The 27,106-nt window shown below is 48.1% G+C and overlaps 2 protein-coding genes across 5 annotated transcripts; one reads left to right on the forward strand and one right to left on the reverse strand.

Moving 5' to 3' along the window:
• Positions 1-24: 24 nt before the first annotated feature.
• P2rx5 (purinergic receptor P2X 5) lies at positions 25-23,746 on the forward strand. Of its 4 annotated transcripts, none has more exons than XM_070001760.1 (13): positions 25-231; positions 6,400-6,550; positions 7,173-7,244; positions 7,459-7,534; positions 7,617-7,713; positions 8,341-8,421; positions 8,616-8,748; positions 9,519-9,652; positions 10,411-10,504; positions 10,628-10,693; positions 14,899-14,981; positions 16,445-16,603; positions 18,780-23,746. In XM_070001760.1, exons 1-13 carry the CDS (start codon positions 95-97, stop codon positions 18,847-18,849), a joined length of 1,353 nt encoding a protein of 450 aa, XP_069857861.1. In that variant the 5' UTR covers positions 25-94; the 3' UTR covers positions 18,850-23,746. The 4 variants fall into 4 exon arrangements, with proteins under 4 accessions (XP_069857861.1, XP_069857862.1, XP_069857864.1 ...); XM_070001761.1 differs by having other exon boundaries at positions 7,492-7,534; XM_070001763.1 differs by lacking the exon at positions 8,341-8,421.
• A 2,407-nt stretch (positions 23,747-26,153) lies between these two features.
• Positions 26,154-27,100, reverse strand: Emc6 (ER membrane protein complex subunit 6). Its single transcript, XM_070001773.1, has 2 exons — positions 26,880-27,100; positions 26,154-26,721 (listed from the first exon to the last, which is right to left on the reverse strand). The coding sequence occupies exon 2, from the start codon at positions 26,671-26,673 to the stop codon at positions 26,341-26,343; it is 333 nt and encodes a 110-aa protein (XP_069857874.1). The 5' UTR covers positions 26,674-26,721; positions 26,880-27,100; the 3' UTR covers positions 26,154-26,340.
• Between the last annotated feature and the right edge of the window lie 6 nt (positions 27,101-27,106).

Genomic DNA, 27,106 nt, shown 5'->3' on the forward strand with positions numbered 1-27,106 from the left:
CGGAGCGCCCCGCAGGGTCCGGGCGGCCGCAGGCGGCGGCTCCCTGCGGCACGCGTGGGGCTGGGCGCTCCGCAGGCCCGGGGGAGCCGGTGGCATGGGGCAAGTGGACTGCAAGCGACTCTGTCTGTCTTTGTTTGACTACAAGACCGAAAAGTATGTGGTGGCCAAGAACAAGAAAGTGGGGCTGCTCTACCGACTGCTGCAGCTCTCCATCCTGCTCTACCTGGTCCTGTGAGTCGGGGCGCGGCTGGGCAGGAGGGATCCACCCCCCTGCCGAATCCGCTCGCAGGCTCAGGCCGGGCCGCGGTGCCTGGCGGGGAGAGTCCTCCCGGAGCCTTGGAGTGTGAAGATGGGGTTCAGGAGTCCTCTCCGCCCTAGGAGGTGTGGGCAGGGCTCCTTGGTTTGTGAGGCTTGTCGCGGGCAGCTCCTTCCCACGAGCCGGGAGCCCTCAGTGCCAGGGCAGAGGGAAGACGGCAGGAATGCGGTGAGCTCAGCCGCAGCCGCCCCTGTGCCCCCGACAGCCGGCGCAGGCAGCCGGACGGGTTATTTATAATCAGCCAGTGTCAGTGTCTTACTCTTGGTGGACAGCTCACCAGCCTGGCATTTCCCAGAAAGAACTCCCTTCCGGTCAGCTCCCCGGACCTGTGACTGCCTCTGACTGCCTCTGTGAGATTCAGCTGGGGATCCATGCCCAGGGACCCCAGCCCTACTGGGCACCTCCTAATGCCCACTCTGCCTAGCAGGCAGCGATGCCACCAGCCTAGGGCTGCTTCCTTGAGATTGCTCAGCCAAGCCTTGGAGGGAGCCTCGGCCCTGGGAGCGGGTTATGCGTAGCTTGAACAACTAGAATGACTGCATGCATGTGTGCCCGTGCACACACATGCATGTGTGAGTGTGTAAGGTACAGGGGTTTGAACTCAGGGCCTTGTGCTCTCCCTTGACTTTTTTGCTCAAGACTGATGCTCTACCACCTGAGCCACACAGTTCCACTTCCAGATTCCCGCCCCCCCCCCCCCCCCCGTTAATTGTAGATAAGAGGTTCATTGGTTTCAAACTGCAATCCTCAGATCTCAGCCTCCTGAGTAGCTGGGATTACAGGTGTAAGTCGCCAGTGCCCATCTAGAATGCATTTTCCTTTTCTCATTCAGTGAATGGTGTCTTGCATCTCTTTCTGGGAGGGCAACCCTGACCCTAGTCTTGCTTCCTCCCAGAAGCTGAGCTTACTCATCACCCCCAAAGCACCTGGCTGTCTCCCACCTTGTGGCTTTTTATGTGCTGTTCCTTAGCAAACTTCCTTTTCTTTTTTCTTGATGAGCTTCCATTCATCTTTGAGACAGGATTCTCACATAACTCCCTGTTTTCCTCCCTAGCATTCCTGCAGTGTAATTATAAGCTAATTCAGAGAATCATTTGCTCACTGTCTGGTGTTGCTATGTGGATAGGGCCTAATCACTTATTAGAGAACAGATGTGAAATGAATGGGGGAAGGAAGGAAAGAAGGAAGGAAAGAACGAAGGAAGGAAGGAAGGAAGAAAGGGAGGAAGGAAGGAACTGACTCTTGAATAGTTTGCCTAATATTTTTGCCTGGGCCAGCCTCAGTGTGTCTCTTCTGAAATGACTGTTTGGTTTAAAGGTTACACCCCTCTCAGGGTGATATGACAGCTTAAGAACCATGACTCCTGGGTTGCCCCAGACACGAGGAGGTGAATACTTGGTCTAGCTGGTTAGTTATACTTCTGTACTAAGTATGCTCACTAGCTCCCTGGAAAGTGCTGGCATCCTACACTTCCTGCTCCATGACCTCAGGCAGACAGACAGAAGACTACCTCCTGTCTTGACCTCAGTTTCCCCAACTTCCCTAAGAAGGGTTAACCTGGACTATCCTAGAATCAACACCCACAGTAAGCTGGTGAGTTGTGTGTGAGCTCTTCTGCTGCCGCTTCTCACTGTGCCTGGCACATGACATGGTGCTCATCTTAAATGTATCTTTTGAGCCAGTGCTGTTGGCTGAGGCCTATAATCCTGGCTACTTAAAAGGATGAGGTCTGAGAATTGAGGTTTGAAACCAACCTGATCAGCCAAATCCATGAGAGTCTTATATACAATTAACCAACAAAAACAACAAAAAGAGCTGAAAATAGAAGCCAGCCAAGCAAGAGCACAAAGCCCCGAGTTTAAGCCCCAGTCCTGGAATTTTCGCGCACACACAGACACACAGACACACAGACACACAGACACACACACACACACACACACACACGTACACACACACAAACATAGACACATGTTGTGTTTTGACATCAGACTTAGAGAAAAGTGACAAAAATAGTAAAAGAAAAAAACAATTGAGCTTCAAGGGATGGCTCAGGTGGTAGAATGCCAGCCAGTGAATGAAGAAAGTGTCAGATATTGAATTTGAGAGTAGAGCACCAGTATCTTATGCCCATTACTCCAGATATTCAGGAGTCTAAGCTCTGAGGTTGCAGTTTGAAGCCAACCTAGACAGGAAGGTCTGTAAAATCTTTATTTCCAAATAACCAGCCAAAAGCCAGAAGTGGAGTTGTGGCTCAAGTGGTAGAGTGCCAGCCTTGAAAAAAAAAAGCTCAGGGACAGCATCCAGCACACACATAGATCATTGAATGCCCTTTCAGCAGAATTCTCAGATGTTAGTGTCTTGTTTTCTTTGTTCATATTCACATATGACTGCTGCAAGAGTAGATTGCAGGTGAGATGACTCTTCATTCCCAAATGTTTTCTATGTATCTCTTGAAAACAAGAAATTTACTTGCTAAGGTTGTGAAAGGTGGAAAACCCGGGTCATAATGCCAGTATGGCCAGATTCTGATGAGGGCCTCTTGACTTGCAGATGACCCATGTGATGGGGAGAGCAGGAGTTCTCTTATTTTATGAAATACAAGTATGAGAAGCAGAGATTAAGCTAGTGCTGGTGGCTCACGCCTTCTACTCAGGAGGCTGATATCTGAGGATCAAAGTTTAAAGCCAACCTGGGCAGAAAAGTCCATGAAACTCTTATCTCCAATTAACTAGCAAAAAGCTGGATGCGGAGATGTGGCTCAAGTGATAGAGTACTAGGCTTGAGTGAAAAAGCTAAGTGAGAGCATAAGTGCCGAGTTCAAGACCCAATATCAGGGCTGGGAAGGTGGTTCAGTGGTAGAGTGCTTGCCTTGCATGCATGAGGCCCTGGGTTCGATTCCTCAGCATCACATAAGCAGAAAAAAAAAGCCAGAAGTGGAGCTATGGCTCAAATGGTAGAGCACTAGCCTTGAGCTGAAGAGCTGAGGGACAGCGCCCAGGCCCAGAGTTCAGGCCCATGACCGGATGCTCCCCACCCCAAAAAAGACCCAGTATCAGTGAGAGTGTGCATGTGTGTGCACACATGTGCACATGTGCAAACACACACACACACACAAAGCAAAAAGAAAAAAATCTCAAGCCTTGGGATTCCCAGTATCAGCACATGGAAATGAAGAATTAGAGCATTAACATTAAAATTAGCATCAAAGCCAGGTGCTGGTGGCTCAAGCCTGTAATCCTAGTTACTCTGGAGGCTGAGATATAAGGATCACCATTCAAAGCCAGCCCAGGAAGAAAAGCCCATGAGATTCTTACCTCCAATTAACCACTAGAAAACTGGAAGAAGTATTGTAGCTTAAAGTGGTAGAGCACTAGCCTTGAGCAAAAGAGCTCAGAGACAGTGTCCAGGCCACAAGTTCAAGCCCCATGACTAATAACAACAAAAAAATAATAAAATTAGTATCAAGCAATTAAACAATCCAACTTGTAGACCTTTTGTACATTGTCCTAATAGTTGCTATATGGCAAAGGAAAGCTGAAATTGTGCCTTGCATTTAGCTGTTATATCTCTTAGTCTCCTTTAATCTGGAATTATTACTGAGTTTTTCATGTCATTGATATCTTTTTTTTTGGGGGGGGGGTCCGGTCGTGGGGCTTTAACTCTGGGCCTGGGCACTGTCCCTCAGCTCTTCAGCTCAAGGCTAGCGCTCTACCACTCGAGCCACAGCTCCACTTCCGGCTTTTTTCATTTTGCTTATGTGGTGCTGAGGAATCGAACCCAGGGCAGGCTTGCAAGGCAAGCACTCTACAACTGAGCCACCTTCCCAGCCCCTCATAGATATCTTTTGAAGAGTAAGAACTTTTTAAAAATTATTTCTTAATTGAGATGAAACACACATAGCATATAATTTGCCATTTTGACCATTTAAAATGTTAACCATTTAGCCATCAAATTATATCATTGAGGACCTTTTAGAACATCCTTAGTATTACACTGTTATCACTGCTATCTAATTCCAGAATATATCCATCCCCTCCAAAGTGAATCTGTCTCTTTCACCAGTCACTTGCAATTTTCTCCCACTCCTACTCCCTGGGAAATGACCAACCTATTCTCTATCACTTATAAATCTGTCTGTTTTGGACATTTCATAGAAATACAATATATAGCTTCTCCTAGTCTTGTTTATTTTGCTTAACACAATGTTATGTTGGTTATGTTGTAGCATGAATCTGTACTTCACTCATCTGCATGGCTGAATAATATCCCATTGTATGGCTACACCATGTTTCATTTATTCAAGCACCAACTGATGACATTTGGGTTATTTCAGCCACCATGAATGATGTTGCTAGTAACATTCTTGTGCAACCTTTTGGTGGATATGTTATCAGTTCTCTTGGGTATGTGCTTACAATGGAATTGCTGGGTTATCTAGTAACTCTATCTTTAACCTCTAGAGGAAATTTAAAACTTTCCCCAGTGTCCATATCAGTTTATAATTCCACCAGGAATGTATGAAGACTCTAATTTCTCCACTACCTTGCTTAAAAAATAATATTAAGAGCTAAGCACTGGTGGTTCATGCCTGTAATCCTAGCTACTCTGGAGGATGAGAATTGAGGATTGTGGTTTGAAGCTAGCCTGAGCAGGGAAGTCTTTGAGATTTCTATCTCCACTCAATTACTAAAAAATACAGAAGGGCTGGGAAGATGGCTCAGTGGTAGAGTGCTTGCCTTGCATGCATGAGGCCCTGGGTTCGATTCCTCAGCACCACATAAGCAAAAAGAAAAAAGCCAGAAGTGGTGCTGTGACTCAAGCGGTAGAGTGCTAGCCTTGAGCTGAAATGCTGAGGGACAGTGCCCAGGCCCAGAGTTCAGGTCCACGACTGGCAAAAAATAAAAATAAAAAATAAAAAATCCAGAAGTGGAACTGTGGTTCCAATGGTAGAGCACTAACCTTGAGAAAAAAAAAAGTTAAGGGACAGTGCCCCTGAGTTTGACCCCCCAGGACTAGTGTGTGTGCATGTGTGTATGCACGTGTGTGTGCACTCACACACACAATTATTAAGGCCATTCTAATGAGTACAAAATAGTACCTCACTGTGATTTTTGATTGTCTTTCCTAATGGTATTTTTTGTATGTGTGTACCATACACCTTTGTGATTATTTGGAGATAAAAATTTCTTGGATTTATCTACCTATGTTGGCTCAGACTCCTGAGTAGCTAGGATGGATGTGAGCTACCAGTGCCTGGCTAGCCTTTGGTTGAGATAGAATCTTGTGTAGGGGCTGGGAAGGTGGCTCAGTGGTAGAGCGCTTGCCTTGCATGCATGAGGTCCTGGGTTTGATTCCTCAGCACCACATAAGCAGAAAAAGCCGGAAGTGGCACTGTGGCTCAAGTGGTAGAGTGCTTGCCTTGAGCTGAAGAGCTGAGGGACAGTGCCCAGGCCCAGAGTTCAAGCCCAGGACTGGCAAAAACAAAACAAAAAACAAAAAAACAAAAACAAAAACAAAAAAACCCCCACAAAATACAATCTTATTGTGTAGTTCAGGTTGTCGTCAAACCTCCTGTCTCTGCCTCTTAAGTGCTAGGATTACAGGAGAATGCCACTGTTCCAGGCTTGTTCTCTTATTGCCCCATGGTTTGGGTTTGTCTGAGGCTTCTTTGTGATTAGAGGTAGGCTATGCACCTTCTGTCTCATTTCACCATCCCCACAAGCCCTGATGAGAGGAGGGTCTGTTAATTCCACACGAGGCTGGGAAAGCTCCCTCTTACTCCCAGAGCTAAGCTACTTGTCTGTGGCCAGCAGGTGGCTAACACATTTCAGGCCAGGCCTTCCCAGTTTGGGGCTGCAGTTCTAAGAGCTGTGGTCTTAACCTTGTTAGAGTGCCTGCCTCCGGACTGCCTTGCCATTTGTGCTGCTTGCAGGACTGAGTTTCAAGCACCAGTCAGAGCTGTGTCCTCTGCCCAGAAGACAGTGGAGCAGCTCTAAACCCCACTCTGCCCAAGAAGTTACTGACGTCCACTCTGGCCTGGCAGCCATATGGTTGATGCCCACTTGCTGATTTCCTTCCCCCAGATGGGTCTTCCTGGTGAAGAAGAGCTACCAAGACACAGACACCTCACTACAGAGTGCGGTTGTCACCAAAGTCAAAGGTGTGGCCTACACCAACACCTCAGAGCTCGGGGAGCGGCTCTGGGATGTTGCCGACTATGTCATTCCACCCCAGGTGAGCAATCCCTCCATCCCAGTCGCAGGGACCCCAGCTGGTGTGTATGGCTTGGGTGGATCATACAGGAAACAGCTTGGGTGCCCACCCAAGACTGGGTGCCCAGGGATTTCCATCTGTGATCTCCCTTGGTTCAGGATATCTAAATCCTTTTTCCCTTCCAAGTCCTATCTTCATTTCTGTGCCTAGGGTGACTGTTCCGTTCCAGAGATTTCTGAGTCTACTAAGATCATGAGGCCCAAACAACTTCGGAGTCATCATGATTAGGTGGTCTGACACAGATAAATTCTTCCTTACCACAGTGTTCTTGGGAATAGCTCCCCCCCATGCTTCAGTCATCCTGGGCCAGGACCAGGGCAAGTCCATTGCCACTTCTCTAAGATCAGGGCTTGCCCCAGGCAAAGTTCAGAACAGGGATTCACTGATCAGGGTCACTTAGAAATACAGTGAAAGGATTTCTATTTAGATTCTGCAGGTCTATTGTTAACTGGGTGAAGTCCCCCCGCTTTGTGGTCCCATTGAATTAAACATCCATGTAGAGGTCCCACTCTACCAGGGAGCCTGGCTAGGAGAGTTCCAAGAGTACAGGCAGGGGTTCCTCAGCCCCTCTCTGCTTCCTCAGGGGGAGAACGTCTTCTTTGTGGTCACCAACCTGATCGTGACTGCCAACCAGCGGCAGGGCATCTGTGCTGAGGTTTGCTTTGACACAGGGGTGAGGAAGCGTGGGAGAGCTGCCAGCCATGGTTGGAAGTGGGGCTGGGAGGCTGCATGCACCTGCACTGTCTGGGGACAAGGAAGTTCTCAAAGGGTGTGTGGCCTTAGGCAGGGAAAAACCCCAATTTTAGTCCCTGCATGGGGCCAAGGCTTGAGCTGAAGGTCCTTATTCAGGCACCTTTCTTTACTGACAGCATGAAGATATTCCTGATGGCATTTGTTTTCAGGATAACGACTGCCATGCTGGGGTGCCTGTTATCGCTGGACATGGTAAGGAATGGGTAGGGATGAGGGGAATGAAGGGGACCTGGGGCCTGAAGGCTCCTGGATTGTCCCTGTCCCACCCCTGCAGGAGTGAAGACTGGTCGCTGTCTGAGGGTCAGAAACTCAACCAGGGGCACCTGTGAGATCTTCGCCTGGTGCCCAGTGGAAACAAACTCCAACCCAACGTGAGTGGGTGGGGTACCCTGAGAACTTACACAGTGCCATGCCCATTCCAGGAGCCTCATTCTGAGGGGATGTCAGGACAAACCAGAAAGCTGTGAGGACATTGCAAAGGGGAAAGGCTCCAGGAGAGCAAGGGATAGCCTTGGGCCTTGCCACAGGCCAATGGTGGTGTGAAATCTTTGTCCATTAAAAGTGCTTGTGGCCAGGTACTGGTGGCTCACGCCCGTAATCCTAGCTACTCAGTAGGATGAGACCTGAAGATTGAGGTTCAAATCTAGCCTGGGCAGATGAGACTTTTATGTCCACTTAACCAGAAGTGGAGGCGTGTCTCAAGTGGTTGAGTGCCAGCCTTGATTTAAAAAAAAAAAAAAGGGCTGGGAAGATGGTTCAGTGGTAGAGTGCTTGCCTCGTATGCATGAGGCCCTGGGTTTGACTCCTCAGCACCACATAAGCAGAAAAGCTAGAAGTAGCGCTGTGACTCAAGTGGTAGAGTGCTAGCCTTGAGCTGAAGAGTTGAGGGACAGCGCCCAGGCCTGAGTTCAGGCCCATAACTGCAAAAAACAACAAAAAAAAAAGTGCTCGTGTGGGTAGTCCAACTTTTGCTTAAGCTTTCCTGGTTTGGTTTTCAGAGAGCCACTCCTGAGGGAGGCTGAGGACTTCACCATTTTCATAAAGAACTTCATTCGTTTCCCCAAGTTTAACTTCTCCAAGTATGTAGGGCTTGAGACTCTTGGTTGGCCTTCTTTGTGGCTGTGCATGTTTATTGGGAATGCGCATGTGACATCTCCATGTGAATGAGCCTCAGGGCAATGCTGAGGAGAGTGGTCGTCAAGCAAGGGGCTCACTCACTACTGAGTTGTGCCCAGGAACAGAGTCTGACTCTTATCTCATGACTTTCACCCAGAGCAAATGTGCTGGACAACAAACATTTCCTGAAATCCTGTCGCTTTGGCCCCAAGAATCACTACTGCCCCATTTTCCACCTGGGGTCTGTGCTACACTGGGCAGGGAGCAGCTTCCAGGACATGGCTCTGAAGGTGGGTGGCATGCACCAAGGGAGCCTTCTGTGGGGACCCGGGCTCTGCGATAGGGAGGTGAGTGTGGATGGGGGACCTGTAAGGTGAGTGGGAGGCAGCCCTGCAAAGTCACTTGCCAAACAGGAACTCACTGTGTTAGTTAGCTGTGCCACACAGCCAGCCTGTGCTAGGCACTCACTCAGCATAGGGCAGATTTGGCATCTGTTCCTCAGGCCTCAGGGTATCAGTAGAAAAGAGCCAGAGAAAAGTCCCATGAAAGCCTGGTGCCAGTGGCTCATGCCTGTAATCCTAACTACTGAGGAGGCTGAGGTCTGAGGATTATGGTTCAAAGCCAACCAGGGCAGGAAAGTCTGTGAGACTCTTGTCTCTAGTTAACCACCAGAAAACCAGAAGTAGTGCTGTGGCTCAAGTGGTAGAGCACTAGCCTTGAGCAAAAAGAGCTCAGGGACAGCACCCAGGTCATGAGTTTAAGCCCCATGACTGACAAAAAAGAAAAAAAAAAAAAGTCCATGAGTACATGCTGGTTCATATGTGAAGTCGCTGTCCATAAAACATACTCATGTGGGCAGCTGGCTCCCTGTTCTCATGAGCAGTGAGGGCTGGGGCAAGTCACCTTCACAGCTGCTACAGGGCTGGGGCTGGGACTTCTCCAAAGGCTGCTCCAGCAGGCTGATCCTGGGCCTGAAGCTCTTGTGAAGAGCTGTCTGTGACTTCGGTCCATCTTCGTCTGAAGATGTGCTCTAGGCACTGACCTTATCTCTTGTATCAAGGGTGGCGTGATAGGAATTCATATTGAATGGGACTGCGACCTTGACAAAGCTGCCTCTGAATGCCACCCGCACTATTATTTTAACCGTCTGGACAACAAAGAGACGAAGTCTGTATCCTCGGGGTACAACTTCAGGTAACAGCTATCTTATACCATCTTTTAATCCTGACCTTGACCATACTCTGTGCCATTCCCTGAGCACTAATACCATGACACCTGTGCCTTGGGGTGGGAGTCAGGGAGGGATGGTTGAGGGAAGGCAAGGGTGGCCTGGGCAGTAGCTGTAAGCACTGGTCCAGTGAGGTGGGAGAGTGGGGGGGGGGAGAAGTAGGGGGTCTGTTCTGCCCTGTTCTTACGATAATGGCTGTAAGGCTTGGCTTCTCTGTGGAGTGAAGTCCCTCAGTGCTTTGGCAGCCCCAGAGGCTGGTGCTGAGCACAGTGTGAAAGCCCTGGCCCCTTGGAGAATGCAGAGGTTTTATAAGGTATGGATGTGCCTCCCTCTTTTTCTTGTGCCAGCATTGGGACTTGAACTCAGGGCCTTGTACTCTTCCTTGTCTTTTTGTGCTCAAGGCTGACACTTTACCACCTGAGCCACCCTTCTACTTCTGGCTTTTGGCTGGGTAATTGGAGATCAGAGTCCCTCAGATTTGTCTTCCCTGGGCTGGTTTCAAACCACAATTCTCAGATCTGTTTCCTGAGTGTCTAGGATTTCAGGTGTAAGCCCACATCACCAGCACCAGCCGGATGTATCTTGTCCCTGACTCAGTGAGTGGATCTCTGTCCTCTATGGATATTGAGGGTCAGGGGCCTGGGGGCTCTTGAAGCAGTGCTCTGTGCTGCCATGGAGGGAAGGTGCCAGCAGGCTGAACCTCTCTGGGCCTTGTCTCCCCTAGGTTTGCCAGGTATTACCGAGATGCTGCTGGGGTGGAGTTCCGCAACCTGATGAAAGCCTATGGGATACGCTTTGATGTGATAGTTAATGGCAAGGTGCGCATACTGCCTTCTTGTTCTCAGACTGAGCAGGCCCAGAGGGTGGAGGGGGGCTGGAGAGATCCGGGGATCTTGCTTCCCATCCTAGCACTGTCAATCCTTGGTGTCTCTGTCTTTCAGGCAGGGAAGTTCAACATCATCCCCATGATCATCAATGTAGGCTCTGGGGTGGCACTCATGGGTGCGGTGAGTACCTACCCCACCTCCCGCCCTCTACTCGGAGGGACAGGAAACCTATCTGATGCTCAGAGATAGTGAGGTCACATACAAGTGTGTGTGACCTCAAGAGTTTCATGCCCTCCCAGCTACCCTGGGTGCAACTTCTGTTGAGAGTCTACAGAGTGGAGAGGCATTTGCTTGTCTGAAGCTCCGCACTGTGAGGTGGGGTGGTGTGTGGTGTGTGTGGGTCAGTCTTAGGCAAAATGGAGCTTTCTGGGATCCCGGGTCAGTCTAAACCCAGGGTCTTCTAACATCTCCTATCTCTGCTTCAGCTAGGAGGTGGATATACACAGTTTTCTTCAATCTTGGCACTGTTGACATTTTGGGCTGTTAATTATTGTGCCAGTACTGGGGCTTGAACTCAGGGCCTGGGCACTGTTCCTTAGTCTTTTCACGTACAGCTATTACTCTACCACTTGAGTCACACCCCCATTTTTAGATTTTGGGTGATTAATTGGAAATAAGAATCCCACAAAGCTGGGTGCTGGTGGCTCACGCCTGTAATCCTAGCTACTTAGGAGGCTGAGATCTGAGGATCGCGGTTCAAAGCCAGCCCAGACAGGAAAGTCTGTGAGACTTTTATCTCCAATAAACCACTAGAAAACTGGAAGTAGTACTGTGCTCAAATGGTAGAGCGCTCGCCTTGAGCTGAAGAGGGCAAGGACAGTGCCCAAGCTCAGAGTTCAAGCCCCACGACCGGAAAAAAAAAAAAAAAAAAAAAGAATCCCACAGACTTTCCTGCTCAAGCTGGCTTCAAACCTTGGTTCTCATATCTGAGCCTCTTGAGTGGCTAGGGTTACAAGTGTGATCTACCAACCCCACTCAGCCATTGTTTGGGGGCTGTCCTGCATACTGTGGGATGTTTAAGAGCATTCCTGATGTCTACCTACTGAGTGTCAGTGGCCCCCTCTCAGCTGTGATGCCTCAAAGTGGCAGCTGCTGAGAACTGGCCAGCTAAAAGAAAGAGAGGCAGGGGAGGCAGTCCTTCCTGGGAAGAGGCCCCAACTGTCCCAGTGGGGCTCACAGAAGCAGACATAGTGGTTAGAGAATAAGAAAGGTAATGCCCTTTGTGCTCGTGACAAGTGGGAGCTTGGGCCCATGCCAGCAAATTCCTTTCAAGTTTTCTGGAGCCTCTTCCCTCACTGCTCTACTAGGCAGTCTGAGGCCCATTGGGGGATTCTATCAAGACCCAAGATCAAGTTCATATGGGCTAGGAGGACAGGAGTCAGAGAGGCAGTGCTCTTGAGAGGGGACTGAGAGTGAGTCCTACGTGGACTGCTGACATCCTTAGGGAATCCTGGATGTGTGTACATGCAGTTTGCTTGCTCTGTGAGTAGTCCAGGCATCAGAGGGCACACCTGTGAGCTAAAGGTGATGTGCGGAGTCAAGTGAGATGGTGGCTGTTGGAGTAAGAGTGAACAAGGAATTACTGAATCACATAGCATCTGGGGAAAAACGTGTGTTATACCCACAGCCAGACTGAGTTCCCCTGTGTACCACCTCCTTACTCTAGCCTTCAAGATCACACTCCCACCTATGTGGTGTGGGGGTGCCATCTGCTGGAGCAGACAGGCACTGCATACAGGCCACATGCTGGTCAGGACTTTTTGTGAGGCCTCCTCTCTTTCCTTGGCCACTACTGTAGCTTCATGCGGTGAAGGTCAGGCCTCCTCCAATCTATCTCACATTGACTACCAGAATAATTATATATATATAATATATATATATATATTTTTTTTTTTTTTGTCAGTTGTGGGGCTTTAACTCTAGGCCTAGGCACTGTCCCTCAGCTCTTCAGCTCAAGGCTAGTACCCTACCACTTGAGCCACAGCACCACTTCCGGTTTTCTGAGTGTTTTATTGGAGATAAGAGTCTCACGGGCTTTCCTGCCTGGGCTGGCTTTGAACTGTGATCCTCAGATCTCAGCCTCCTGAGTAGTTAGGATTACAGGCGTGAGCCACTGATGCCTGGCTTAGAATTTTTGTTTGTTTGTTTGTTTGTTTTTGGGTCCGGTCCTGGGGCCTGAACTCTGGGCCTGGGCGCTGTCCCTCAGCTCTTCAGCTCAAGGCTAGCACTCTACCACTTGAGCCACAGCACCATTTCCGGCTTTTTTCCTTTTATGTGGTGCTGGGGAATCGAACCCAGGGCCTCATGCATGCAAGGCAAGTGCTCTACCACTGAGCCACCTTCCCAGCCCCGAATTTTTTTTTTGTTCTTGTTCTGGGGCTTGAACTCAGAACAAGGCTGTCCCCAATTCTCCAATATATTCACATTGATTACCAGAGGACACACTCTCTCTCTCTTTCTCCTTCTCTGTCTCCCTCCCTGTCTCCCACTCTCTCTTCCTCCCTCCCTTCCCTCTCTCTCTCCCTCATTCCTTCCTATTTTTTTCCTTCCTTCCTTTTCTTTTCCTTCCCCCTCCCCTTGCCCCCCAGTTCTGGGGCTTTTGCTCAGGCCTAGGCACTGTCCCTGAGCTTCTTTTGCTCAAGGCTAGCACTCTATCACTTAAGCCACAGAGCCACTTCTAGCCTTTTCTGTTTATATGGTACTGAGGAATTGAACCCAGGGCTTTGGGCATGCTAGGTAGGCACTCTATCACTAAGCTATATTCCCAGCCCATTCATTTCCCTTTTTGAGAACTTGTCCTGGGGCTTGAATTCAGGGCCTAGACACTACCCTTGAACTTTTGTGCTCAAGGCTAGTGCTCTACTACTTGAGCTGCAGCTCCACTTCCGGCTTTTTGGTGGTTAACTGGCTATTAGAGTCTCTCAAATTTGTTTGCCTGAACTGGCTTCAGATGATGATCCTCACATCTCAGTTTCCTGAGTAGCTGGGATTGTTAGCAAAATGAGTCCCTTCCCATAGCTTAGTCCACTCCTTCCCTTCTCCACAGCTTAGCATGCCCCCTTCCTACCACTATATAAGGCAACAAGAGCCTCTTAGACCTTCAGGTCTGGATAGCTGCAGGACCCCTTATCTACTATTTGGACAGCAGCCATAAATCCTAGTTCACCATGATGAACCCCTTGGCCCACAGGTCCACACCAGGGTCTCTGCCTCCTAGCCCCTCCTAGCCCCTCCTAAACCTCCTAGGTTATATAAGTCACCCCAGACAATAGCGGGTGCTTCTTCTCATTCCTCCCTTGTGAGAAGGAGTGTTGCCAGCCCCTTTCCCGGCAATAACCCTTTCTTTGTTCTCTGTACCTGGATGTGTGTGTGGTTCTCTGGCAAAGTCTAAGTAATCTAATTGAGCTATCAGGGATCATAGGCATGAGCCACTGGCATCTGGCCAGAGGAATCTTCCCTAAATACCCCCACTAAAGGACTAGAACACATACCTTGAAAGCATTCTCACGTAGGCCGCTTCCTATGGACTTCCCTAGAAGAGCATCTTGCTCTTTCCCCACAGGCCCCGTGGCAGCTTTCAGGCACCAAATCCTACTCCTTCCTCTGCAGTACTTTCCATAGGCTTTGTATCAACTCCTATTCTGCCCTCAAAAGTCACCCCAGAATTATTTTCCCAGGCTTAGTGAAGTCCTGTCTTCTGCCTGCTCCTATCCTCTCTGTTATAAGACATGCCACTCTGTCACAGTACACTTCCTTGCTTTTTTTTTTTTTTTTTTTTGGGTCCAGTCGTGGGGGCCTGAACTCTGGGCCTGGGCGCTGTCCCTCAGCTCTTCAGCTCAAGGCTAGTGCTCTACCACTTGAGCCACAGCGCCACTTCCGGCTTTTTTTCTTTTTGCTTATGTGGTGCTGAGGAATTGAACCCAGGGCCTCATGCATGCAAGGCAAGTGCTCTACCATTGAGCCCCCTCCCCAGCCCAACTTCCTTGCTTTTTGCAGCAGAGGTGGTATCTTTAGAAGGTTTGTATGGTCAGTGTCTTCCTTGTACCCTGGTGTAGTACAGAAATGTGCTGGATGCTTGACAAATGTGGTGAAAGCATTGGAGCTGCTCAAGGTAATGCATGGGATAGGTGGCAGCACTTTAGTCTAGTTTTGAGTTGACCACAGGTCATTCTGTGGCCCTGGACAGTGGTGTTCCATTCTGGGTCCTGTTTCCTCTTGAGCTAAATGGGGCCATGGTAACTCCCTCATCTTGTGTGTTGTTGTGGAATCAAACAATAGGAAGCTAGGATTCTGGGTCAGCTCCCCCCCCTCAACTCTTTTTTCAGGGGGCTTTCTTCTGTGACCTCGTACTCATCTATATCATCAAAACGGGAGAGTTTTACCGAGACAAGAAATATGAGGAAGTAAGGTCAGTGAGTCTTCCTTCCTGCGTGCCAGCTTATCTTCACCTGGTGGGTTGTGGGGTTAGGGTGTGGAGGTGGAATGTTGGGTGTGGCTGTCCATAGAACAGGGCACTACCTCAGAGCTTCCAGAGGGAGAGCCTGCCTCAGGCCATCTTGCTGAAGGCCCGCTTTGCAGGCTCAGCATCACAGTCTCTGTGATTTTGGGTCACTCCCAGGCCTCTTTGGGCCTCAGTTTCTCTGTCTGCAAGATGAGTATTGATAAGAGGCCTCAGATGAATGTTGGTCCAGGGGTGGGGAAACTTTTTCCTGCCAAGGGCTATGCATTCCGTGATGAACCATGAACCATATGAAATTATCAGTATCATACAACAGTAGATGAGGTGCATGGGGGAAGCCATATGTCTGTCCTATCTGGTACCAAATGATCTCATGGACCTTATGTGGTTGGAGGCTAGCAGTTCCCCTCCAGTAGCAGAGGGCCTCCCAGCACTTGTGATTTGTGATTCTTGTACTTGGTTGTACTAGAGGGTGGGGCTTTGAAGATGAATGACAAGGGAAGGGGAAAATGAATGCCTCTCCCCTTCCTCCTCCTCTGGAACCTCTTCCAAGGTCTCTTGAGTGGGCTTTGTGATGTGCACACATACATGTGTGTGCATGCATGTGTGTGCACATATGTATGTATGCATGTGGGATGCATGTGTGCATGTGTGCGGGGTGCATGTATGTATATATAGAGCAGCAGATCATAGTAAGGGGATCCATGTGATTGGGGTGCTCTTTCTCCTTGAGAAATCTTTCAAGAGGTGCTAAGACCCTGAGCTGGGCACTAGTAGTTTACAGCTGTAATCCTAGCTACTCAGGAGGCTGAGATCTGAGGATCACGGTCCCAGGCAGGAAAGTCTGTGAGACACTCTTTTTCTTTTTCTGCCAGTCCTGGGGCTTGAACTCAGGGCCTGGCCACTGTGCCTGAGCTTCTTTTGCCCAAAGCTACCATTCTACCATTTGAGCCACAGTGCCACTTCTCTTTTTCTGCTTATGTGGTACTGAGGACTCAAATCCAGGGCTTCATGCATGCTAGGCAAGCACTCTACCACTGAGCCACATTCTTATCTCCAATTAATCATCAGAAAGCTGGAAATGGTGCTGTGGTTCAAAGAGGTAGAGCACTAGCCTTGAGCAGAAAAAGCTCAGAGACAGTGCTCAGACCCTGAGTTCAAGCCCCATAGCCAACAACAACAACAACAACAACAACAACAAAATAATATCCTGGAACAGACACCTGGATGTTCCCTCAGCCTATGATGGTGGGTTCCAGAAGTGGGGCCTGAGTAGTTTGCTTGGGTTAACTCCAGCTGCAGCCTGAGCTCTGAGCCCCACCTGGCTGCAGGCTGTACCCCTGGAAGATGGAGGGTGGATGTTGGTAGCAGCAGGCCTGGGCTAGGTTAATGGGTCATATCCTTCTGCCCAGGGGCCGAGAGGACAGGTCTCTGGAATCCAAGGGTGAAGTGATGAAGCAGGGGGTAGAGGAGGATGAGCCCCTGGAGGGGGATCTGCCCCTCGAGCAGCCCAGAAACAGCAGCTGGAAGCAGAATGGCAGTTTGGACCCACAGATCCTCCGGCCTGCCAGGTGAGGAGCTTCTGGGAAGATGATGATTAGAATCCCCAATGTGGGGGTTGCTAGGGTGCTGCCCATGGACTGGACCCCTGAGTCCCCCTGCAAAGCAAGCATCTTGCTACATAGTTCCTAACTTCCCAGACCCTCAAGCCTCTCCCAACCAACACAGCCCTGAGCTATTAGTATATATTAACTTGTTTGTACAACTTAATGAGGACATAGATAGGCCCTAACAAATGAGGAAACCAAAGCACAAAAAGGGTTACACAACTTGCTCAAGCCCCACAGTTAATAAATGGTAGAGTTGGTATTTGAATGAAGGTAGCCGATCTTCAGCTCTTGTTCTCCAAGCCGTGTGCTTACCTGCTCAAGCTCCCCATTCCCCCACCTTCCCAGCAAGCTACTCCCCTTGGTCCTTTTCTTTGTGGATATTCTTGAGCTGCTCTTCCTTGGGGTACTGCCCTGAATTCCTGCTCAGCTTGACCTTTTTTGTTTTTCAAATAAGACTCCACTGCTGCCTAGTTGTGTTCTCTGCTTTGTTGTTTTCTTTTCTTCAGTAAATTTTGTGTGTGTGTGTGTGTGTGTGTGTGTGTGTGTGTGTGTGTGTGTGTGTGTGTGTGTGTGTGTGTGTGTGTGTGTGTGTGTGTGTGTGTGTGTGTTGGAACTGGGGCTTGGACTTTCCTGACTAGGTTGGCTTCGAACCATCATGACCCTCAGATTTTCAGCCTTATTAGCTAGGATGGATTACAGGGAGAGCTACCTGAGCCAGGCTCCTTTATTAGTTCCTTCCAGTGTGGAGCTAGACAGGTGCCTGCTCTGCAGTTAGGCTTGGGCTCTGTGCCTCCTTCCTGTAAGCCACAACCCATGGAGTTTCCTGGCCTGGGACAGCATTGCTGCCCTTAGCTTTCAGTCCTTGCTGACTCAGGGTTTGGCAGCCTTAGGCTTGAATCTGGGCCAGGGCAGAAGAAGGGCAGAGAAACAGCCTGGGACAGAGTGAAAGAAAAAACAAAACAGGAGACTGAGAACTGAAACAGCAGGGCCAGACTGGCTATCCCGATCTGTCCCCACGTTCCCTGCTTTGACTGTCACTGTCTTGGTACCTCTCTGAGCATCTTACCTTATGGAGGGGGGAGAGGGAGGAATGGCAGGGTTTTGGCTGGCTGCCACCGCAGTTACTGTTGCTCATTACTAAGCAGCCCATAGGCCTCAGCCTAAGGATTTCCTTGTGTCTGGGAAGTGTCCAGGAACCCCAACAGGGTGTGCCTCTTTTTGTTTAATTTTATTTTATTGTCAAGGTAATATACAAAGGGGTTATAGTTACTTAAGTAAGGTAGGGAGTACATTTTTTGTCAGACTTGTTCCTCTTCCCTCATTTTCTCCTACTTTCCCTCCTCCTAACACTCCCTCCAAGTTGTACAGATCATTTCCAACATAGTGTCTTGTGAGTATCACTGTTGCATTGTTTCTCCCTTTGTCCTTTGTCTCACCATTTTGTTGTTGCCCTTCCCTTTCCTAATTCAGATAAACGTATTTATAATACCCAGGGCACCAAAATCAAATACAGTAACAATAGGGGATAAACCATAGGGGAAAAAGAGAATGAAAGAAAAAAGAAATAACTTCACAGAGTACATTAAAAACAACAACAAAGACAAACTTCTTGTTTCCATATCTTGGAGTTCATTTCACTTAGCATCATCTTATATGGTCATATGTACATAGCTATTGAGCTACTGTGATCTTCTTCTTGGACTATCCTAGACATATACTAATTATTACAAATGAGGGAAACTGTGCAGTCTGTTTCTTTGGGTCTTGCTTACTTAATATGATTTTTTTCCAAGTCTTTCCATTTCCTTATGAATGGGGTGGTGTCATTCTTTCTGATGGAAGCATAGAATTCCACTGGTGTGTGTGTGTGTGTGTGTGTGTGTGTGTGTGTGTGTGTGTGTGTATACCACATTTTCTTGTTCCATTCATCTACTGAGGAGCATCTAGGTTGGAGCATCTATCTTAGCTATGGTAAATAATGCTGCAATGAACCCAGGGTGCACCTCTTTCAAAATGCTCTTAACACTACTTGTTGCCTGCCAGAGGCTGAGGCTGCTTGCTGTGTGCTTCCTACCTTTTGAGAGACAGTGACCTGTCAGTCTTCTCTGCCTTTGTGTGTCCTTTCTTTTACCAACAGGTCTGGGCTCCAGGAGGATGCCACGGTGAATGAGAAGCAGCGGCAGATCTTGCAGACTGTAGAGACGTAGCCAGACCTTCTGGCCAAGAGTAGATTTGAAGATGTTGGGGCCAGAAGAGTTCACAGCTCTTAACTGAGAAGAGGCATCCCTGTACCTGGATTGGACAGGGGCTTTCTGGAAAAGCCATCACTCCTGCTTTTTAGAGTCCTACTCTAAGCCTTTTCTTGTGTGAAGGGGAAGACCTTCTGTGACTAGAGCAGTTCAAATCCAGAAGAGAAGCCCTGGGGCAGGCACCCAGGGAAAGGGCCCGCCATAGGCCTGGCAATGCTAGAGTGGTATGATTTCTCCTGAATGGAAATGCACTCATCTATGCAGAAAATGTGCATTAAAGCATGCCTATTGCTGGGTGCTTTCTTAGAGATGCTTAAATGAGCTGCTAACCTGGTTCTTAGGGAAGAGATACACATATAACTCCCTCCAGAGCCTACAGAGACATGACAGCCAGCCTGGGTACCTAGCCCTCCTCTTGTTGCTAACTTAACAGTTTTCACAAGACCCTGTAGAGAATGATGCTTGTTTAGAAAAATCATTTGGACAAGATCCCAAGGGACATTTGGGTGTACTCCCAGGGATAAATTTTTAAAAGTGGTTCAGGAGGCAACTGGGAAAAGGCTGCGCCAATCAGGAAGCAATTGGCGCTTAAGGGAAGAGGTCAGCTGCAGAGGCTTGGTGAGGAAGGGGTGGCAGGGAAGCCTCTGCTCCATTTTGCTGCCCATCGCAGGTCCAGGAAGCTCTGGGAATACTGACTGGCTGAAGTGAGAGATGCCTCTGTGTGTACGGTTGGCTCTTGCTATTCTGTGGGGCTGGCTCTGACTAGCTGCACCCAGCCCACTCTTCTTAGATGCCTGGGCTGAGGTGCTGCTAATGAAATGAAGGATAATGCTCTCTGAGCAGGCGCAAAGTTGATAGGGAGCCCTCACTCCCAGTCTGGTGCCCCACCTTCCCCATGTCAAATGCCCCACTCTAAGCTACAGACTTTTTTTTTTGGGGGGGGGTCCGGTTGTGGGGCCTGAACTCTGGGCCTGGGTGCTATCCCTCAGCTCTTCAGCTCAAGGCTAGCGCTCTACCACTTGAGCCACAGCGCCACTTCCGGCTTTTTTCTTTTTGCTTATGTGGTGCTGAGGAATCGAACCCAGGGCCTCAGGCATGCAAGGCAAGCGCTCTACCACTGAGCCACCTTCCCACCCCTAAGCTACAGACTTTTAAGGGCTGGAGAGTCCAATAACTCAAAATGGGGTCTGTGGACCAGCAGGGTCAGTGTCTCCAGGAAGCCAGTGAGCAATGCAGTCTCAGGCCCTTCCCCTGTCCTACCAAAACAGAACCTGCCTCTGCTCAAGATCCTGACGGGATTTGCAAGCACTCTATTTGGGAAGCTCTAGTTGGGAGTGAGAGGAAGTAAACTTGATCAGAAGGGGTGTTCTAGGTTAGACTTACCCATGCTGTCTTGAGAGCAGGGGGATTGTTCTCTCTCATTCCCATCACAAAAGCAACACTATACTCACTTTATTTTAATTAACTATTTTGACTAGGTAATACTGTTATTTTTGTGTGCGTGTGTGCCAGTAGTAGGGCTTGAACTCTGGGCCTTTGAACTTCAGCAGCCATGACCCTTGCTCCTTGTTTCTTCCCACACCTAAAAGTCACATTAGATTATAAAACCCAATTGCTTTAGTGAGGAGACCTCCCTTAGCTTTTTCAATCAAGGCTGGCATTCTGCCAGTTGAGCCACAGTTCCACTTTTGGCTTTTTGGTGGTTAATTGGAGATAAGAATCTCATGGTCTTTTCTGCCCAGGCTGGCTTTGAATGTCACTATCCTTAGATCTCAGCCTCCTGAGTAGCTAGGATTACAGGCATGAGCACCTTTGCTGGGCTTGACTAGGTAATACTTGCATAATTCAAAAATTTAAAGGTACAAAAGAATAGAAGTTAAAAGTGTCCTTCCTACATTTGTTCTTTGTGGAGCAAATAGTGTGATCAATTCCAAAAGACTCCCTTGTTTTGTTAATAATGCACTGGCTTGCTTGTGTGCTCACTCAGGAAATGATCTTTTCCTGGAGAATCAAGTCTCTTGTGTCAGAAATTCACACGGAAAGCTTAAATACTGGGCTTGGGAACTGGCTAGATCAGGTCTCCTTTCCCCTTATATGGAAGAGTCCTTGAAGAAACACAAGGCCAGAAGGTAGCCATCATGCACTGTTGTCTAGACTATGAGCAGACAACAGGGCTCCAGGGCTGCTTTGATTTAGTTCTAGGGCATTGTTGTGGAGTGGATCCCTCCTCTTTGGAAAGGATTTCTTCTGCACATGGAGAGGGAGATAAGCATGATCAGAAGGGTCAGCTGGGTGTAGGGGCACACGCTTGTAATTCCAGCACACAGGATGACTTGGACTCAGTTTTCTGCCTGGACAACATAGAGAGGGAGGCCCCATCTCAAAGCGGGCGGGTGGGTATTGGTAGAAGTTGCTGCCTTCGGAATCCTTTCTAGAGCAAGCAGCTCCCACACCTTGGGGTATCTGGGAACTGAGCCAATTTGCCCTTCCAAATGGAAAGTGAAAAATCTAGGTAATTCACTTAGGTGTTTTGCTTCCTCACTAAAGCAATTGGGTTTTATAATCTAACATGTTACTTTTATGTGTGGGAGGAAATGAGGGACAAGCAAGAGTCATGGCTAGTAAACAACTGGTCTGGTTCCTTTTAACCAGATTTTGAAATGGCATGGCAGCAATCATAGAATTTGGGAACAATTGTACTATTTACTTATATGGGAATGAAAATGTCTCACTGTAGCTTTTCAATCAGTAAATACTCATTGAATTCTATCATGTATCAGTTGTTGGACATTTTAGAGATACAGTGGTGACAATCTACGTAGCATGCTTCAGGTCTGGCAAGAGTTAACCACGAGTAGCCATACATAGGTGTTGAAATCTGAATTTAGCAAGGCAATTTGGCATTCTCAGTAAGAGAACACAGGCACAGAGCTGCTTTGGCATGGGCAGAGGATGAAGTGGGTATTTCCTCCCTTCCTTCCTTCTCTCCCTTTCTTCCTTTTCTCCACTCCTCTTTCTATACTCCTCCTCTCTTGAGACAGGGCTTCACTACATAGCCCAAGTTAGTCTGGTACTTGAGATTCTTCTGCCTCTGAATGCTGATTACATGTGTGAACCAGTCTTCAGTGAGTCTTGAGTGGCAGGATTTGAACTCAGGGTCTTGCCTTGCTAGGCTGGTGCTTTACTACTTGAGTTACACTTCTACCTCTGCTTTTTCATTGTGATTCTTCAGATCCCAGTCTTCTGAGTAGCTTTACAGATGTGAGTTACCAGTACCTAGTTTGTTATGCCTTTTTTTTTTTTGTCGGTAATGGGGCTTGAACTCTAAGCTGAGCACTGTCAGCTTTTCAGCTCAAGGCTCCCACTTGAGCTATAGCACCACTTTGGGTTTTCTGGTGGTTTACTGGAGATAAGAGTTTCATGGCTTTTCCTCCCGGGCTGGCTTTGAACTCTGATCCTCAGATCTCAGCCTCCTGAGTAGCTAGGATTGCAGGTGTGAGACACTGGCACCCAGCTTTGATGGATTCTTTAACCAAGTTTTTTTCCTTAATCCTAAGGATAGCTCAAAAATTTACTGCCTTAGAGACTTAACCTATTCATGGCTGATAAAGCTTTCTAGGTGGCATCACTGCCTGAATATTAGGGGCTAGAAGCTCAGAAAAGCCAAGGAACCCATTGTGGCTTTCGGACAGAACTGCATGCTCTGCTTCTGACCTTCCACACATTGGTGTGAGGGGGATGGGGAATCTTAGGGAAGGATTTTGTTGCTGTTTTTTTTGGTTGAAGGTTTTTGAGACAGGCCTCAGATTCTTCCATCCTCCCTATCTTCATCATCCTCAGCCATCTGAGCGTTGAGAATACAGGCAGAAAAATGGATTTCTTTTTCAACCAAGAGAAAGTTTATTTGAAAGTAAAAGAAAAGCAGTAAAGGTAGCAAAAACTCTCCATCTGGGGAAGGGACCCAAGAGAAGTCACAGAAAATGGACTTTTATTCAGGGAGAGGTAAAGCAGGAACTTAAAAGCTGGTAAAAATTTTCTCCAAAGACACTGATTTGTTGAGAGCACCAATATTTCTAGAGTATTTTAGCAGTGTTGGGAATTGGAAACAAGGCCTGCACTGTAACACCCCACCCCAAGAGCTCCTTTCTATTCTGATATTCCAGGATGAGATGAAGTGTCTATGCTTATTTTCAGCCCAGGCTGCGGTCATCAGGACTGACTAGCCTTGGCTGCGTCCCCTCTCCTTCCTCTTAGTGCGGGCCAGTCATAAAGGGGAAAGATGACTTCCTCTAGATGTCTATACCAGCCAAGTATGATGTCTTGTGGAGTTGCTCAATCACCTTCCTTGGAGTGATAGCCCACGTATCTGGAAAGAGGCTCCATTTTGCTCCAACCTTGCCCTCTCCCCCAAGTGTGCCCTGTCCTCCCAGCACCTTGCCCTCTCCCCCAAGTGTGCCCTGTCCTCCCAGTACCTTGACCTCTCCCCCAAGTGTGCAGGTGCAGCTGTCCTCCCAGCACCCTGCCCCCTCATGTGTGCGGCTGCCCTCGCAGCACATTCTTCAGTGGATCAAAGAATGTTTTCTTTTCAAAGGCAACATCATTCTTCCAGCTGTTTCCCCTTTGGCCAGTACTGAGTTCAAGGGGCAAGATGACAGACATTTTCTGGGAACTGCCCAAAATATGTTTTCTGGCACATTTGGTTCTAAAACAATAAAAAGCATCCATTTTAAATGTCCTAAATTTTTGCCTGCCTGTTTTATAGTTACCCTATGTTTTAAGGAAAAATATATGGTGAGAGAAGACCAAAAGAGGCAGACACAAGAAATAATAAGCAATATACTGTGCTCATTTTCTCACAAGGGATTCAAATAAAAGTATTGGAACTCTTAGAAGACTAGGAAGGCACTAATAAAGCTGGTATTTTTATTCAAGTGTAGTGTGTGTCCTCTTGCACCTTAGGAGATTATACATTCCCTCAAAACAGCATAAATGTGAAGACATTCATTACTATATATATATATATGTATGTATGTATGTATATATAGGTATATTTTTTTTCCTTCTAATTTTGAACAGTTCCAAACAAGCTTACTGCCTAACAATAGGGGAGTGGTTAAGTAAATTTGCACACTTGTCATTCATCCTTTTCTCCACTGTCCTAACAGGAACCCTTCTGCTTACTTTTTCCTCTGCATCAGGAATGAGTCCTCCCTTCCTACAAAAAAGGCAGCCCAAAAGAGGACTGGGTTGTGCAAACCATGAGTGTGAGGATCCTAGAGGCAAAGCTGTGGCTTCAGTTTCTTTTCAGTTTGTTTTTATTTATTTTTTTTAGTCAGTCGTGGGGCCTGAACTCTGGGCCTGGGCACTGTCTCTCAGCTCTTCAGCTCAGGCTACTGCTCTATCACTTGAGCCATAGCACAACTTCTGGCTTTTTCTATTTATGTGGTGCTGAGGAATCGAACCCAGGGCCCCATGCATGCAAGGCAAGCACTCCACCACTGAGCCACCTTCCAGCCCCCTGTGTTTCAGAGCTTAAAATGGGATTCAGGATACTTGGGTCTTGAATGTATTACTGGACACAGACTACCTATAGTCTGTAAAAGGGTCTTTGGACTCATATTCTTATCCTCCAATATGACTGTTTTGTTGTTTTTTAAAATCTAAACCTGATTGACATCAGTTCTGACTATAACTTCCAAAAGCTTCTCTGGTATAAGACCAACTGTCTCCTAGGGTTCTCCATAATCCCGGTCAATCCCATAGCCTCTATTCTCCAGATAAAAGGCCATTTTCCTTCCTGTTTAATAGCCCTCCTATGTGTCCGTTTTTGTGGATAGCCTCTTTTTGCCCTACCCTTTCCTTGGCTGTTATTCAACTTCTGGGTCTCAGATATAACTATTTCCTCAAAGAAGCCTTCCTTGACCCCCATTCTCAATGTGCTTCTATGCACTCTTTCACAGTACTTAAATATTTACAAAATTAGGTAATGATAATCTCAACATGAACATGTTCATTACTGTTAACTCTAATGAAGCATTTCTTCACTAAGCATATTCTTAAGATAACCCTCCTAACAAGAAAATGTCAATTTATAGGCAGAGGCAACTGTTGAGCCAAACTTTTTTTTTTTGTTGTTGTTGGTTGTGGGGCCTGAACTCTATGCCTGGGTTGCTGTCCCTGATTTCTTCAGCTCAAGGCAAGCACTCTACCACTTGAGCCACTTCTGGCTTTTTCTGATTATGAGGTGCTAAGGAATTGAATCCAGGGCCTCATGCATGCAAGGCAAGCACTCTACCACTGAGCCACCTTCCCAGCCCAAACCAAACTTTTAAGGACTCTATTTAATCTTCCCAAGACATATTCTGAATCAAGATATGAAATCATAGCTTGAATTTCTTACTTTTTTTGGTGCCAGTACTGGGGCTTGAACTCAGGGCACTACCTCTTAGTTTTTTTGCTCAAGGCTAGTGAGCCACAATTCCACTTCTGGCTTTTGCTGATTAACTGGAGACCAAAGCCTTACAGATTTGTCTACCCAGGCTGGCTTCAAATGGTGATCCTTAGGTATCGGTCTCCTGAGTAGCTAGGATTACATGTGTGAGCAACGGGCACCCAGCTAAACTTACTTCCTTACAGAAAGACAAGCAGTGCCTAGGTAGGTAAAATGGAATGAGAAGAACTCCACTCATGCCTAGGGAAGTAGTGGTTACTAGGAGGGAATCCTGAGATGTGAAAACGATACATTAGCCAATATAGCAAGAGCAAATTAAGAGACCTGCATTTGGATCCTGGCTCAGCCTCTTTTGGCAGAGGAATTTCACTTTTGCCTCAGGTTCCTCATCAACAGAGGGTTAAAAAAAGATCTCTATAGTTATTGCTAGAATTAAGTGAGATAATGGGTGTAAAGAGTACAAGGCACAATGCCTGGCATGTAGGAACACAATAAATGTCATCAGTTCTCAGGGTGTTAACTCTTTTTTTTTTTGGGTCCGGTCTCTTCAGCTCAAGGCTAGCACTCTACCACTTGAGCCACAGCGCCACTTTCGGCTTCTTTTTGCTTATGTGGTGTGTGCAAGACAAGCGCTCTACCACTGAGCCACCTTCCCAGCCCTCAGGGTGTTAACTCTTAAGTGGCCCCTCTCCGGCCCACATGTAAGGGAACTACCTGCTATGGCCTCTAATGCTTGCTCTCCAGGAGTCAAATCTTGGCCATTCTGTAACTATGCACATTTTGCATTAAGGCAGAAAAGCACTCCACCAAATATCTCACACTTCATTTAATCTGAAGAATATTACAGGCTGTCTTCTGATATAAGTTATTTATAACGTTACAGACCAAGCAGCGAATTCAATTTAAAAACTAAGGAGGTCTACAAGGTGTTAATTTCTGGCAACAGTCTTCTCAATCTGTTTTTACTTTTTTTTTTTAAAGTCTCCCTTGCCCTCACTTCAGTAGACGTGCACCATGCCATAGAGGAACGTCCAGAACAGGACGTAGGTGAAGAGGCCGCCGATAAGGCCTCCTGTGAAGAGAGGTCTACGTGATTTAAAGTATTTGTTCCACCTCCTTCCCGCCTTGAGAATCAGGAGCAGGGAGAGCAGGATGGAGGCGAGCAGGTAGAAGATGAAGCCGTAGAGCCCGGTGAGGCCGAGGATACCGGCGGTGGCTCCCGACAGCGCTGACACTGAGGTCCGGCAGTAATCCAGGACGGCGGCGTTGCCCCGCACTGCGGCCTCACTGATGAACGGCGGCCCTTCTCGCTTGGCCACCACCGCGGCCATCGCGCCCGCCGGAGCTCAGGCTTCGCTTCCACGAGGAGCAACGCAGAGCTGCAAAGAAAACCAAGTGGCCCTGATGCCGGAACTGGGCGCGCGAAGCGCACGCCGCTCCTCCCGGGCTCCCTTCAAAGCCGCTGGGAAAGCCCAAGGCTAGGGCTCGCCGGGCCTGGCAGCACGTCTGCCTTCCTCGGCCACGTTTTCCCAGTTACCTGGAATACGGAGGCGGACAGACAGCCTGACGTTCCCTCAGATAGGCAGGGATACAGACTCCCGCGGTGCCATCTTGTTCTGGGGGCTGCTGGGAAGACAAGCTGCGCGTGCGCACACCTCGGTCCCGCCCCCTGGCGCCTGCGCAGTGGGCACCTCCCAGTCGCTCCCCTTAGCACTGGGCTCGCCTTTGGATTTCCGAAGGCTGACACCGCTCCGGCCCCTGATT

This window comes from Dipodomys merriami, unplaced genomic scaffold (assembly GCF_024711535.1).
Source record: "Dipodomys merriami isolate MVZ:Mamm:240054 unplaced genomic scaffold, mDipMer1.0.p SCAF_59, whole genome shotgun sequence".
Taxonomy (NCBI): domain Eukaryota; kingdom Metazoa; phylum Chordata; class Mammalia; order Rodentia; family Heteromyidae; genus Dipodomys; species Dipodomys merriami.